At 39.7% G+C, this 14,890-nt stretch overlaps 1 protein-coding gene across 15 annotated transcripts in view; it reads left to right on the forward strand.

Moving 5' to 3' along the window:
- The window catches only part of NEB (nebulin), a 293,643-nt gene that overhangs the window by 24,003 nt on the left and 254,750 nt on the right, over positions 1 to 14,890 (forward strand). For all 15 annotated transcript variants that reach the window (XM_061608784.1, XM_061608789.1, XM_061608791.1 and 12 more), the window contains exons 9-19: positions 15 to 119; positions 4,832 to 4,936; positions 7,564 to 7,668; positions 7,837 to 7,944; positions 10,955 to 11,071; positions 11,779 to 11,880; positions 11,964 to 12,071; positions 12,157 to 12,261; positions 13,602 to 13,700; positions 14,173 to 14,277; positions 14,713 to 14,820. In XM_061608784.1, coding sequence (XP_061464768.1) covers positions 15 to 119; positions 4,832 to 4,936; positions 7,564 to 7,668; positions 7,837 to 7,944; positions 10,955 to 11,071; positions 11,779 to 11,880; positions 11,964 to 12,071; positions 12,157 to 12,261; positions 13,602 to 13,700; positions 14,173 to 14,277; positions 14,713 to 14,820 — 1,167 coding nt within the window. The remainder of the gene's footprint in view (positions 1 to 14; positions 120 to 4,831; positions 4,937 to 7,563; positions 7,669 to 7,836; positions 7,945 to 10,954; positions 11,072 to 11,778; positions 11,881 to 11,963; positions 12,072 to 12,156; positions 12,262 to 13,601; positions 13,701 to 14,172; positions 14,278 to 14,712; positions 14,821 to 14,890) is intronic.

Consider the following 14,890-nt stretch of genomic DNA (forward strand, 5'->3'; position numbering starts at 1 on the left):
GCCCTTTCCCTAAGAAACTATACACTCAAGACTGGGAAGAAGACAAAGCACTATTCTACCCTTATGATGACAGCCCCGAACTGAGGAGAGTAGCAAAGGCTCAAAAGTCCCTCAGTGATGTAAGTACCAAGACCCTGGTAGTGTGCAGTGGACCTGTGTAGTTGGAAAAGGGCTACCATGTTTATCACTCTTCAGAAGGTAGACACTTGATAGGAGCTTGGGGCTCTTTTATTGAGAATTAGGATGTGTGAGGTTTTTTTCTTCCTTCCCAAGCTGAAAAGTGAGAGAGCCAGTGTGACGTAGTGGTTAGAGTGTTGGACTACGACCTGGGAGACCAGGGTTTGAACCCCCACATAGCCATGAAGCTCACTGTGTGACCTTGGGCCTGTCACTGCCTCTCAGCCTCAGAGGGAGGCAATGGTAAACCCCCTCTGAATATCACTTACCATGAAACCCTATTCATAGGGTCGCCATAAGTCAGGATCAACTTGAAGGCAGTCCATTTCCATTTCAAGCTGAAAAGTAAGGAAAACAACTTGTCCTTCAAGCACTCTCAGACTGCCGTTCTAAGGACGCTTGCCAGGGAGAAAGCCCCAATCACATAAGTGTATCTTACCTCAGAGTAAGCATGCTTAGGAGTGCATAGTCAGGCCTGTAAGATATCAGACCCTCTTCTGATTATCAGCACTTAATTTGTAATTTTAAGTTGTCAGGACAGAAAGTCCTACCCTCAAATGCAAGGGTCCTAAGATTTCTCCAGGCATTGTCCACACATTTTCAAATCTAGCTTGGCAACTGTAAGGGTTAAAATTTTGGTTTTATTTTAAAAGGAAAATTGAAGTACTTGGGATCTTCTGCTGTTTAAAAGTTTAAAAAATGCCTGGCTGATTTTTAATTAATTTAATAAATTTTGCATTGAACTGAATGATAGTGTCAGGCATGCTCAGTAAGAACTGTCAGTGTTCTAAAAGCCAGACTCACAGCTGCTTCGCTTGGCTACTCAGGAGGCCACACCCAGACCATACTTCGATTTCATGTGTGACAGTCATGGCTTCCCCAAAGAATCCTGGGAAGCTTAGTTTGTGAAGTGTGCTGAGAGAAGACTCCTGTTCCACTGACAGCGCTCCAGTGGCCTGACTGGTTTAACAGTCAGCTGCTCTGATTGAAGGGCTGTAAGAGGAACAGGGCGTCTCCTAGCAACTCTCAGCACCCTTCACTAACTACACTTCCCAGGATTCTTTCAGAGAAGCCATCACTGTCCAAAGTGAAATAACAATCTGGTATGGATGTGGCCAGGGACAGCTTTGCTTTAAATTTGGGTGGGAGGCTACATCTGCCTGCTGTAGAATAAAAGGGTGGAGGAAACACTGAAAAGCAATGATACTGTTCACAATGTTTTCCTTTTGGAAAGAAAAGGGGTGTCCCCTCTGCCCAGTGCCCTCCTACCCAATTTCCCCTCCTCCTCCCCTCCCTGCCCCTCCCCCGGGTCAGTGTTGGACTATGACCTGGGAGACCAGGGTTTGAATCCCCACACAGGCATAAAGCTCACTGGGTGACCTTGGGCCAGTCACTGCCTCTCAGCCTCAGAGGAAGGCAATGGTAAAACCACCTCTGAATACTGTTTACCATGAAAACCCTATTCATAGGGTCAACATAAGTCGGGGTCGACTTGAAGGCAGTCCATTTCCATTTTCAAACATGAAATAAATCCCACTGAACTCAAAAAGTATACAAATGATCCAACCCACCCTCCCTTCTCCTCCCTCCTATCCCCTCCCTCTTGCCCCTTCCCATCCCCATCCCCTTCCAATCCCCTCCTTCCCATTCCCCTTCCCCCTCCTCCGCCTCCCCTACCTCCTCCCCATGGTCAGTTTTACCTATCTTAAGCATGATTGCATGGGAGTAGATACCACTGAACTCTCGAAGCATGCAAATGATCAAACCTGCCCTCCCCTCCCCCTTCCTTTGCCCTCCTCCAATCCTCTCCTTTCCCTTTCCCCTCCCCTCCTCCTCCATGGTCAGTTTTACCTATCCTAACCATAATTGCATAGGAGTAAATCCCATTGAACTCAATAACCATGCAAATTATGACCTACCTTTCACCTCCTTTGGGTTTGTCTTTCACAGTCCAATCCACTTCTTGTGTAGCTTTGAAGAATTTGGCAACATGTGCCTCTGAGCATATGGTGAATGGTGGCAACACCTGCAATCAGCCCAAATAATAGAAAGAAGACACGTGCTGTGCTGATCTTGTTTTAGCAGGGAGGAAGCAACATTATTAAGACAGTTGATATAGTTCAGATGGTCACTTTAAATATGTCTGATTTACTTTGCAATTTTAGTGAAGTTTAGGAAATCATTTTCGTTTGTTTTTATTTCTGTGAATATGTGAAGTACAGCAACACTTTGCAGCACCAAAAAAAGCTCCAAAAACAATTGTGGAATAATGGCACTGAAAATTCTGCAGAATAGTTTCCAATGGGTGTGAGGAGTATCTCAATTTGCACAAGATAAAACAGTGGCAGGTGAAATATATTGTAGCAAAATTCTACGTGTGCTCTATGTTTTTAATTTACCATGCCCACCTTTCCTTAAGTGGAATAGTTTAAGCTTAGCAGACTGAAAACATGGATCTGGGGCAGGGCAGGTTTGTTTCTTCCAACAGCTGGAGTCATTGCTTAACGTGTGCTCTATGTTTTTAATTGACCATGCCCACCTTGCCTTAAATGAAGTGGTTTAAACATAGCAGCCTGAAAACATGCGTCTTCTTTTTTCCAACAGCTGAAGTAGTAACGTATTGTAATCAATCTGATTTTACATCAAACTGCAGTTTCAGATTCAACTGTTAATGCACCCAAAATAGAAATAGAACATAACCTCCAATTTGAAACACAAAAGGCTATCTTCACCATCATACGACATTGACCAATAAAAAGTCTTTGAAATTAATAAAAATAAATTTGACACAGACTTCTAAGATGAATAACAAGGGAAATAAAATCTTCTAGATTAGACCTTTGTAGAAACATTAGTAATACAGGAAAGAAGCAAAGTAAGAATAACAACAACAAACATACAAAAATATAATTCTGCATCTTTGGAGATGGCAGGTGTTGCCACCACTCACCATATGCTCAGAGACACATGTTACCAAATTCTTCCAAGCTACACAGCAAGTGGATTGGACTGTGAAAGACCAACCCAAATTGTGTTTGCATTTTGACAAATTTGTAGGGCAGTCCAATATCTCAGAGAGGAGGTCAGGTCTCCTGTTTCCCATATGCATTCACTACAGCTGCGCAATTTCCCTGCTTTTTAAAGTTTGATAGAAATATCTGTTGGCTATAGGTACATTCTTAAACCGCAAGGTTTTTTGTCTGTTAGTGAATGACTCTCAAAAATAACAACCCTGGGTTGGTCCTCTGTATTTTGATGCAGTTGCTTTCTCAGGTACTTTGCTGACACCATTATACTGTTTCCCCCTTTTTGTTTATGCTTTGCCACTCTTGTATTCTTTTAATAGCTGACTAAGAACCAGGCATATTTAAAAAGAACAAATAGGTTTATTTGCTTAACAGATGTTTCTTAAGCAAGGTTGTTTATGTCTCAAGTACTAAAGCTTGTGGTTTCTAAATGTGTTCTTTACTTATATAGTTCCATCAGTCTTTCCTGTATTGTCAATTAATATTAACTTGCTTATATAACCCTCTACAACCCCCTCACATCCACACACCCTCCAGCCCTCTCCCTCCAAATGTCTAAACCAATTTCTCTTCAACTTCAATCCCTATCCCACCAATAACTGTCAAACCTTTCAAATATATATCAGTCATTCCACATTCACTCAGCCAGTCACGGGCAGCATTCACCAACATTCCATACTCTCATTCCTCCCCACAATTCTCACTACTTACCATATTCAACCTATTAAAACCTCACTTACCATAAACAATGAAATAAATCCACAACAATGATTTACGCAGGAATATGGAACATCATGCATAGTCTGGGAAGATCCAGAATTAAAATTTTCTCAGCCACAAATTTTACTGGGTGACTTTGAACAAGTTGCGACCTCTCATTCTAACCTACTCCACTGGGTTGTTGTAAGGATAAAATTGCACAAATTATGGCTTGTATTTTGCCACCGTAGACTCCCTTTGAGAGGAAGGACAGGATATAAATTTAATAAATACAGTAAATAAATATATAAAACTAAGTCTTACTCAGAGCAGAACCATTGAAATTAATGAACCTAAGTTAGTTATGTCAATTCACGTCAGTGGGTCTACTCTGAGTAGGACTAACATTGAATACCACCCCATGTATGCTACTTTGGAGTTCTTGGATAAAAATGCCATAACATCTCGGAATGTATGTAGCCAAGCACAGGGGTAGGTGGATTGTTGGGAGTGATTTAGAAGAAACTTGTTCCTCTGAAGAACCATTCATGTTTCCCCTTATGAGTACATCATTCCCCAATCTTACTAGCATCAGTACCAATGAAATCAATGAGCCTATGTTTATTTGTATATGCAAAGACGCTGATTATTGAAATCCTTTAATGGAGAACTAAATTCAGCATTTGTCACAGAATTTCCTGCTGAAGTATCAAAAAATGCATGCAGATATAATGATTGCTTCCTTCGTTCTGGCCTCATTCACTTAATGCTGAAGAACTCTCTAGAGTAGCTATGCTAATTTAACTATGTTTATTTCATCAGCAAGTGCAAACATCCTCCTCTGTGAACTGTGGGGTTAAGGGAAAGGAAGAGTAACAGTTCTCCTTATTTAAGTAAGCAGTTCTTGTCTCTTGTCCCCATTATTGCAGATTGTCTACAAAAAAGGGCATAATGAACAAAAAGCTAAATACACTCCTCTGCCAGACCCACCTGATGTGGAGCTTGCCAAAAAAGTAACCAGGCAACTCAGTGATGTGAGTATACAGTAGTGTTCATTCTTAGATAAACATCTTCTGTAACTATCCAAGTGTCGTTCTAATGTGCATAAAGGGATGGGAAAATATCAAGTGTTGTCAAAGGCAAAGCTATGCTTATCACATTACCTTCTGCAATCACAATCATTCTGTTCCTATCTTGGTCTCCTGCTGAATCTTATCTCTCCCTCTCTTCTACCCTATCTGTCCATGAGCAGGTGAGGGCTCTTGTGCTCATGTCCTGCTTATGGGCTTCCCATACACATTTGGTTGGCCATTGTGAGAACAGAGTGCTGGACTAGATGGGGCTTTGGTCTGATCTAGCAGGGCTCTTCTGTTAAGCATAAAATAAATAACTACCCATCTGTTCAGCGTTTCAAAATAATAAATAAAAACCTCTGGTAGCTTCATCTATTTTTGTCAGATATAGATGGATGGTTCAAATAAAGGCTTACGGTGTAATTTGTTATTATGGGTGGTATTCATCTAATGTATCCCATCAGCGCAAGGAGTTTCATTTATGTGATGGGACTTTCCCCCTGTCCTTTCCCTGCATGCATCCCATGCTTTCATCTGTTCCAGAGGGTTGGGGAAACCGCTAGATTTAGGGGGTATATGGGGAGAGTGGGTGGAAGTCTGGTTGTGCAAATGGAAATCCTTGAACTGATGGGACCTTTACTTAGTACGACGTTGGATACAACCCAGAGTGTGCAGTCCAGGTAATATCAGCCATACTTCTTGATAATAATTCCTGTGTGAGTCGCATATGCCTCTCAGTTCTTTTCTTTTAATGCTTGCTTCTCATTCATTCTTTTTTTTTAACTTGGTCTCTTTGTATTACAGCCACAATGTTTAGCACATTAGTAGGTTAGATTAATTGGTCTATAAGGTGACCAATAGCACATTTTCAATAATTTTAACATTATCATTCATACAGTAACTTTCACAAATATTAGAAGAGGCATTCCTTCATCTCTTACACACTGAAGGAAATATATTTTCTAAGACAGTGCCGGCTATGATAAAATATGCTTTCCTTCAAAAACTATTGTTTGTGTTCATATGTACATCTATGCAAGTGCAATCAATTAATTGATGAATGAGTTAAATCCATGAAATTAATCAGCTGGGACTTCTTTAATTGCATGAGAACCCTACCCATTCTTCTTATTGTTACAATAAGTATACATACATGCTCAGTTTAACACATATGAAGAGCCCATCTTGTCCAGAGACACATCTAGTCCAGCATTCTGTTTCCCAAAGTGGCCAATCAGTTGGCTATGAGAAGCCCCCAACAGGATGTGAGGGCTATAGACCTCTCTTGCTTGTCATGCCCAGCAATTGGTGTTCAGTATCATGCTGCCTCTGATACTGGAAACAATATATATCCACTATGACTAGCAGCCATTAATAGCTTTTTTTTCATTAATTGGTCTAATCCCATTTCAAAGCCTTCTAAATTGGTGACCATCACCACATCTCATGGTAGAGAATTCCATTGTTAAACTACTTGTAAAGAAGTACTTCCACTTATGACTTGACTTGTCCATCATGAATCTTCTACCATTCAGAATCATTGTAAGAACCTGGCTAGATCAGATCAAAGGCCTAAATTAGGTAAATAGAAAATTTTTTGTATGATGTAATGCAGTTATAGAAACCTTCTCTGAAGAGACCTAAAATGTTGCTGAGCTAGAAAATGAAATATATGTTCCTTTCTGTAGTTAGATTTCCTATTCTATTACCATACAAAATAGTACTTCATAGACTCTGTAGATGTCATAGCAAACAGCATGCCTATATCTGATTTCATGCATTGAATTAATGGCACAACTGATGAATTTCACAACCATGAAGCATGACTAATAAAGTTGATATTTAGGTATAATTAGAGTAATCTAGTGCTAACAATGGAAAGAAGAGGAATGAAATTAATATGGCCATGTAATATGTTGTAAATAGCCAGTAAATTAAACTCAGAACCAAAGTTGATTGTGATAACAAAAAATGTCTGACCCTCTTCATTTAACACTAGTCATGAATTCCTACACTTATCAATATTCTCTGCCTTTAGTGGAATGCCTTTAATACTCACTACTGGCTTTTCTAATTTCCCCAACTTGCCTTTTAGGATAGGCAATTATTGAACAAAGCAGGAGCAGAGCACAGATCAGCGGTCTGAGGCAGAAAAATTAATAAAGTTGCTTGGAAGTTTTTGGTATCCTCCTTCCTGTCCATTAGCACCATCACTTGTGCAATTAGTTGGCAACTTTCAAATGACTATGTAGCCCATTGTTCTATAGGGATACATTATACCTAATAAATCTTTGTTGTGTTTCATTATCCCAAGAACAACAGGTGTGTAGATTCTACCATTAGAATCTGATCGAATGCTATATTTATTCAAGTTACATCCCCCTTACCTCCTAATAATACTTGGGATTCAAGAAACTGTGAAACAATTAAGCTCTAGCCAAACATTTAAGGGCACTGAAGGGGAGAGACTGAAAACCATAATCCAGAGTGTAATAGCAGCCTATCAGAGTACCATATTACAGGAGTAAATTTGATCATTTTACTTTAATTGGTTATCTGAAGTTCAATATTTATTTGTTTTTTTAAAGCATAACTATCATGCAGACTATGACAAGAACATCAGAGGCAAATGGAGCCAAACTCCATGCTATGACGTTGTAGTTGCCAGAATGAATGCTGATAACTTGAGCCAGGTAAACAAATGATCTTGCAATCCAGCAAATTAATACCAATTCTCCACTTTATTGCATTCCTTCTTTCCCACTTTCTACAGTATATCCTTATGTCCTTTCCTTGTTAAACGCTGACTTACATTTGTAGTTTAATGAGCTGAGTATCACTGTATTTTTAACTGCTTACAGAGAAAATACCAAGAAGAGTGGGAGAATCAGAAAGACCAAATCTACTTTATGCAAACAGGAACGCCAGAGTATGAGGTTAATAAGCGAGCTGGACTTGTTGCCAGTAAGGTATGCTTAACACTCTTGCTATTTATTTAGACTGCGTCCAGTGTGGAAAACTTTAGGAACTTCCCAATCCATATTTAAATGGGTATCCTCTGTTACTCCCATTCAATAACTGAAGTGAATATTGCACTAATTTTAAACACATTCAAGGCCTTTTGTGCCCTATGTGGGATGGGTTGAACCTGAGATGAAGGCATTCCTATGTGAATTGAGAATGTATCACAGAATATTTTGGGTCTGCACTTAATTTGCACGGAGAGAGATGCATGAAACCAGTGAAACCAGTTAATGCTCTGCTTCTGGTGTGGAGGGTGCCCCTTATATTGTGCCACCTTAGGTAGGCTCATAGTATTACTGAAGATACAGAGCACAGAAAAACAATCTTCACTCACACTTTTAAGCTCATTATTATCTTTCTCAGATTCAGTAGGATCATATCAGCATAATGGATAATAGAGACTAAAAAGGGTTCTTCTTACAAAATTGAACATCACATTGTTCTGAATGCTTGCAAGTATAACAAATTCTACATATATCACAGGAGATAATCACAAACAGCTGCTTGAATCACACAAAAAATTGCTGTTAGCCATAAATGGCACTGTATTACCAAAGCCTGGCTAAATGACCAAAGCAGACTAGGTCTCTCCCAGTTCTGCCCACCAGGTTTTGTGGCACTCCAGCAGCCTAGATCCAGGGGATGGGGAGGTGGGGTCTCAATTGTTTGCAGGGAATCCATCTCCCCTGTTAGGTACCCTGTCCCTAACACCTTTAGTTTTGAGTGTGTGTGCCTGGCATTGGGTCAGGGAGACAGAGTGGGGATTCTGTTGGTGTACCGTTCACCCCGCTGCCCGACAGTCTCCCTCCCTGAGCTGGTGGACTTGGTCTCGGTGTTAGTGTTGGAGTTCCCCAGGCTGGTTGTCCTGGGTGACTTCAATATACATGCCAAATAAGTCCGGCTCAGGACTTCATGGCTACCATGACAACCATGGGGCTGTCTGTAATATCATCTGGACCAGTAAATCCAAAAGTTCTCCCTTTTTGTCAATGCTGCTGGATCTGCTGGCATCTCTGTCACAACATGGATGGTCACAGTCTGTTGGACTTTTCTATTTTGTTTGTATATATATATATATGTGTGTGTGTGTGTGTGTGTGTATATATATATATAATTTTATGTATTTTAATTATATTTTATGTACTTTTATTTTAATGTTTTTGTGATCTTTATTGTGTACAATTTTATTATGTATGTGTTCGATTTTATTGTAAGCCGCCCTGCGTGCCCTATTATAGGGTAGAAGGGTGGGATAGAAATGTTTTAAATAAATAAATAAATAAATTTCCAAACAGCCTTATAGAATCATAGAATAGTAGAGTTGGAAGGGGCCTATAAGGCCATCAAGTCCAACCCCCTGCTCAATGCAGAAATCCAAATCAAAGAATTCCCGACATATGGATGTCCAGCTGCCTCTTGAATGCCTCCAGTGTCGGAGAGCCCACTACCTCTCTAGGTCATTGGTTCCATTGTCATATGGCTCTAAGAGTTAGGAAGTTTTTCCTGATGTCCAGTCGAAATCTGGCTTCCTGCAGCTTGAGCTCATTATTCTGTGTCCTGCACTCTGGGACGATCGAGAAGGGATCCCGGCCCTCCTCTATGTGACAACCTTCCATGTACTTGAAGAGTGCTATCATATATCCCCTCAGTCTTCTCTTCTCTAGGCTAAACATGTCCAGTTCTTTCAGTCTCTCCTCATAGGGCTTTGTTTTCAGTCCCCTGATCATCCTTGTTGCCCTCCTCTAAACCTGTTCCAGTTTGTCTGCATCCTTCTTGAAGTGCAGAGACCAGAACTGGATGCAGTATTCAAAATGAGGCCTAACCAGTGCTGAATAGAGGGGAACCAATAATTCACACGATTTGGAAACTATACTTCTGTTAATGCAGCCTAATATAGCATTTGCCTTTTTTACAGCCACATTACACTGCTGGCTCATATTCAGCTTGTGATCAATGACAATTCCAAGATCCTTCTCACGTGTCGTATTGCTGAGCCAAGTATCCCCCATCTTATAACTGTGCATTTGGTTTCTTTTTCCTAAGTGTAGAACTTTGCATTTATCCCTGTTGACTTTCATTCTGTTGTTTTCAGCCCAATGCTCCAGCCTATCAAGGTCCCTTTGAATTTTGTTTCTGTCTCCCACGGTATTAGCTATGCCCCCAATTTTGTATCATCTGCAAATTTGAAAAGCATGCTCTGTACCTCCTCATCCAAGTCGTTAATAAAAATGTTGAAGAGCACTGGGCCCAGGACTGAGCCCTGTGGTACCCCACTCGTTACTTCCACCCAGTTTGAGAAGGAACCATTGAATTTTTCCAGGGATTGATGTTAGGCTGACTGGTCTGTAGTTCCCTGGTTCCTCCATTTTGCCTTTTTTGAAGATAGGGACAACATTAGCTCTCCTCCAGTCATCTGGCACTTCACCAGTCCTCCATGATTTCGCAAAGATAATAAACAGCGTTTCTGAGAGTTCTTCAGCCAGGTTCTTCAATACTCTGGGATGCAGTTTATTGGGCCCTTCTGATTTGAACTCGTTCAAAGTGATTAGGTACTCCTTGACCATTTTTCTATCAATCTCAAGCTCCAATCCTGCCCCTTCTACTTCATATTTCCCGGGAGGGTCACAGACACTTTTTTGGGAGAAGACTGAGCCAAAGTAGGAATTGAGCACTTCTTCCTTAGTTGCATTTTCCCCCAGCTGAAGAGACTAAATAAAATACTCAAATGCATTTGAATCAAAATAGGGTAGAAGGGTGGGATAGAAATATTTTAAATAAATAAATACATTTCCAAACTGTCTTAGTTGCATTTTCCCCCAGTTGAAGAGACTAAGTAAAATACTCAAATGCATTTTAATCAAAATAGTACATAACTGTCAATCTTAAAAAATATATAAATAGTGCAGCAGACATTGAGACACTTGAAGTACACAAGGTTCTTTTTTTCTTCTCTAGGTAAAATACAAAGAAGATTATGAAAAATCCAAGGCTTCTCCGGAGTATAATGTGCTTCCAGTTGCAGAGAACCTACTGCTCAAGCAACTACAAGCTGCTGGAAATCTTGTAAACGATGTAAGTATGGTATATTTCTCCAGGGTTAGTTTTGGTTGAGTCCTAAAAATGGTTTGAGGCCATTTATTCTTCAGAATTAGGCCTCTTTACTGATGGATTTGCCATGAGACCTCATTACCTGTTAATGAGATGCAAGCAGGATTGCAATGTAATCAAGAAATCAGGTAGTTTAATCAAATATCTTTTCTTGATTTAGGCTGAAATTCTGTACATGTCTACTCAAAGGTAAGCTCCATTGGGTTCAATGGGACTTACTCCTAGGTAAGTGTGTATTGGACTGCAGCCTAAGAGTGTGCCCCTGATTAAGAACCTATCAGCAATGTTAGCCACAGTAGCTAAATGGAACCTTCAGATTCAGTGACATTAAACCTCATAATACTAATAGTTAAATGACATGGACAGGGAAGAGAGCTGTCACTTTCATGAACTGATGGTATTGGTGGTCTTTCTAGGGGCATCTGGATAATTACTGTTGCAAATAGGAACCTGGTCCACATGGAATTTTGGTCTGATCCAGCAACGCTCTGCATACATTGTTATCTTCATTATGGATCAGAGAAGATGTACATTTGACTTCAAATGTCTCCTTGCAGCAAATTACAAGCAACAGTCTTGCTAATCTGTTGACATCATGATCAGTGGAGGGAATCATATTTAACAAGGCCCTTTTATATTATGGCTTTTCCTTTTTAACCTCTTTCTGGCAGAAATTATATAAGGAAGCATATGAAAAAGCTAAAGGAGTAAGCATTAACTACTGTGAGACTCCGAAGTATCATGTCGACAATGTACTGAAAAACTTCAGCGATGTAAGTAAGGTACAAATTAAATTGTGATTCAGACAAGACTTCCATTAGCCGGCATGTAGTAACATGTGGTGTTTCTCCTATAGGTTAAATATAAAGAGGGTTATGTGAACAATATCTTGGGCCAGTACATAGGCAGCATTGAGGACCCCTATCGAGCACACTGCATGAAAGTTGAAGCTATGAAGAGCAATGTAAGTATGAATTCCATTTCCTTAACCTACCTTCCCTGCTGAGATAAGTTTATGGTGATTAATGATCCCTTTTTGCTTTTCCTAGAAAAACTACAAAGCAGACTATGAAGATGAAAAGGCAACATGCTATTTCCCTCAGACCATAACTAAAGAATATGAAACTATAAAAAAATTAGACCAGTGCAAAGATGTAAGTATTTGTTCCTCAGAGATATTACCTTTCTCCTGTTTTACCTTTGCAATGCGATCCAGAATTTCATGGAGTTAATTGAAGGAGTTGGAATGCTTTCTTTTTAAATTTATTAAATATTTTCCAAAATATGCTATATATAAAATGTGAAAACACAGCTACAAACATAAATATTAACAAGTATGCATCTATACAGACAAGCAAAAGGGCAGATTTAGAGTAAGCACTAATTTCCTACATTGATCATGGCCTTATAATAATTCACCAAAATACAAACAAATGCTCTTCTTCCCTGTGTTAACCATTCATTCTGATATATAAAAAAGTGTGTTTACTTTGAATTAGGCACAAATTATACGTTACTCACAGAGGGATGTAATGGAGCCCTGGCAATTGTTTTTTTTTATTGAAGAGCAGTCATAGTAGGCTGGGATTTTGAGTGGAGGAGGATATATGAGTAGGGAAATGATTTTGGGCTGAAAAATGCTCAGTAAAGAAAAGCTTCAGCTGCTCCTCTGCTCAAAATTGCAGCCTCTTGGGCCTGTATTTACTTAAAATAAAAATGGTGTGTCTTCATCCACCCATTTGCATGTAATATGTAGTTTGCCCCCAGGTCTCATAATGTTGAATGGTATTATCTTCACAGGTAATTCACAGATTTCTTCTGACATCTAGTAGCTGGAATATGCTTAGGCCACACACATAATTTCTCAAGTAAAACTGTACATACCAGTACTATATAGGGTTGCCAGGTTCATGGCCTGATCCTGATCCTGTATCTTTAGGAGAAGAGAAAGTCAGCCAAGTGCAGGTGTTCTTGCAATGCTGTAATGGGAAAAACCACAAGGTGGAATTCTTCCTTCCCCCTGCACAACTTTTAAAGATACAGAAGACCTCTTGGTTGCCAGGCCCAGCCTCCAAGGCATCTTCTGTATCTTTAATACACCTTCTTTAGCCATAGCAGGGCAAATAATAGTCTATGCTTCTATCGATTGGCAAGTATATGTGGTTGGCAAGTATGTGGCAGGATTACACCATCACCTGTGGTCCTGATAGGTGGGAAATCTTACAAAATACTGTATAACAGTAAATAAGTGAAAACCTGCCTAGTATCTGCCTAGCTGGACCACTGAGACCCTTTTGAGCTTTATAACTTCTTGTTTTCAGATATGAAAATGACAGTATTACATCTTGGTTTGGCAAATTATATTTTTGCTGAATGAATAATACTGCGGTATCTAAATTGGTTTATATAGTTCTTTGTTTACACTGATACGGACATATACACAGACACCAAATGGAAAATAAGTGTCTTTTTTTCCCCTTCCTCCTTTCTCTAGCATACCTACAAAAAACATCCTGATAAGATCAAATTTACACTAGTGCCAGATGCACCCTTTCTGAAGCAAGCACAGATTAATTCCAAGCAGCTGAGTGACGTAAGTAACCTGGCAACTCACAGCAAACTCCTTCCTGGCCTTACACTTCCTGAGGCCTTGCCTGATGAATGATTTCCAGTGATGATGTTGTAGCTTCACCTTGTGACAATACTGAAGCTTCCCAGAAAGGTATATGTCCTTGACCTGGATCCCTTTTCCTTACTCTGTGTGCATGATGGAAATGGTTGAACCATCGGCGCACACCTGATGCGCTGTAGAGAAATTTGGTTTTAAATGTTCTTATGTCCTGCTCAATTTTCTTATTCATAACACATGCTAGCATTTTAACTGAAGTCCTTCAAGTTGTTACTTTTTAATGTCCTTATGTGTTCTTCCCTGAACTTACAAGATCTGAACAGGGTGGTTCATGACAGATGCTCTTGGAGGTCACTGATTCATAGGGTTGCCATAAGTCGTAATCGACTTGAAGGCACACAACAACAACAACAAATGTGTTCATCCTGTATTTCAGTTGAACTACAAAGCCAAACATGAGAGTGAGAAATTCAAATGCACCATACCACCGGACGCCCCATTGTTCCTCCAGTCCAGAGTCAATGCATACAACCTCAGTGATGTAAGTATTGATGAACTTCAAACATTGCTTCTAGGGCTGAGCTTTGTCATTCAGTGCTGCTCATCAGCAAGCCCACGTCAAGCCCTAGGAGTAGCAGGTTTCATTTTCATTAGTTGCTTATGATTGGCATCTGCTATTTTTGTGGGGAAGGCTTCTATAATGAAGCCATCTATTCTCTAGGACAAGGGTTCCCAAACTATGGTCCATGGACCACTAGTGATCCTCAAGCTTCATACAGGTGGTTTGTGTCATGCCCGCACTAAATATTTATATAGATTTTAATTGTATTTTATTGACTCTTTTATTTTTTATGTTGTGTTTTATTATATTACAGTTTGAATTCTATGGAATGCAAATTGCAGTACAAGGAAATACAGTATAAGAAATAAAAGAAGCAATTAAAATATAGTTATTTGTTTCTTTTCCCTGTGTCAGAACTGTTATAAGTATGAGTGGGACACGTCAAAAGATAAGAAATTTGAGATCAAGATGGATGCCATTCCAATTCTTGCTGCTAAAGCCAATCGGAAAATTGCCAGTGATGTAAGTATTGCATAGAAATTAGTTTTGGGGTTGATGTGGATAAGCTTGCAGTGGTTACAGAATACCGAAG

The sequence above is a fragment of the Rhineura floridana genome, chromosome 2 (genome assembly GCF_030035675.1).
Source record: "Rhineura floridana isolate rRhiFlo1 chromosome 2, rRhiFlo1.hap2, whole genome shotgun sequence".
NCBI classification, from domain to species: Eukaryota; Metazoa; Chordata; class Lepidosauria; order Squamata; family Rhineuridae; genus Rhineura; species Rhineura floridana.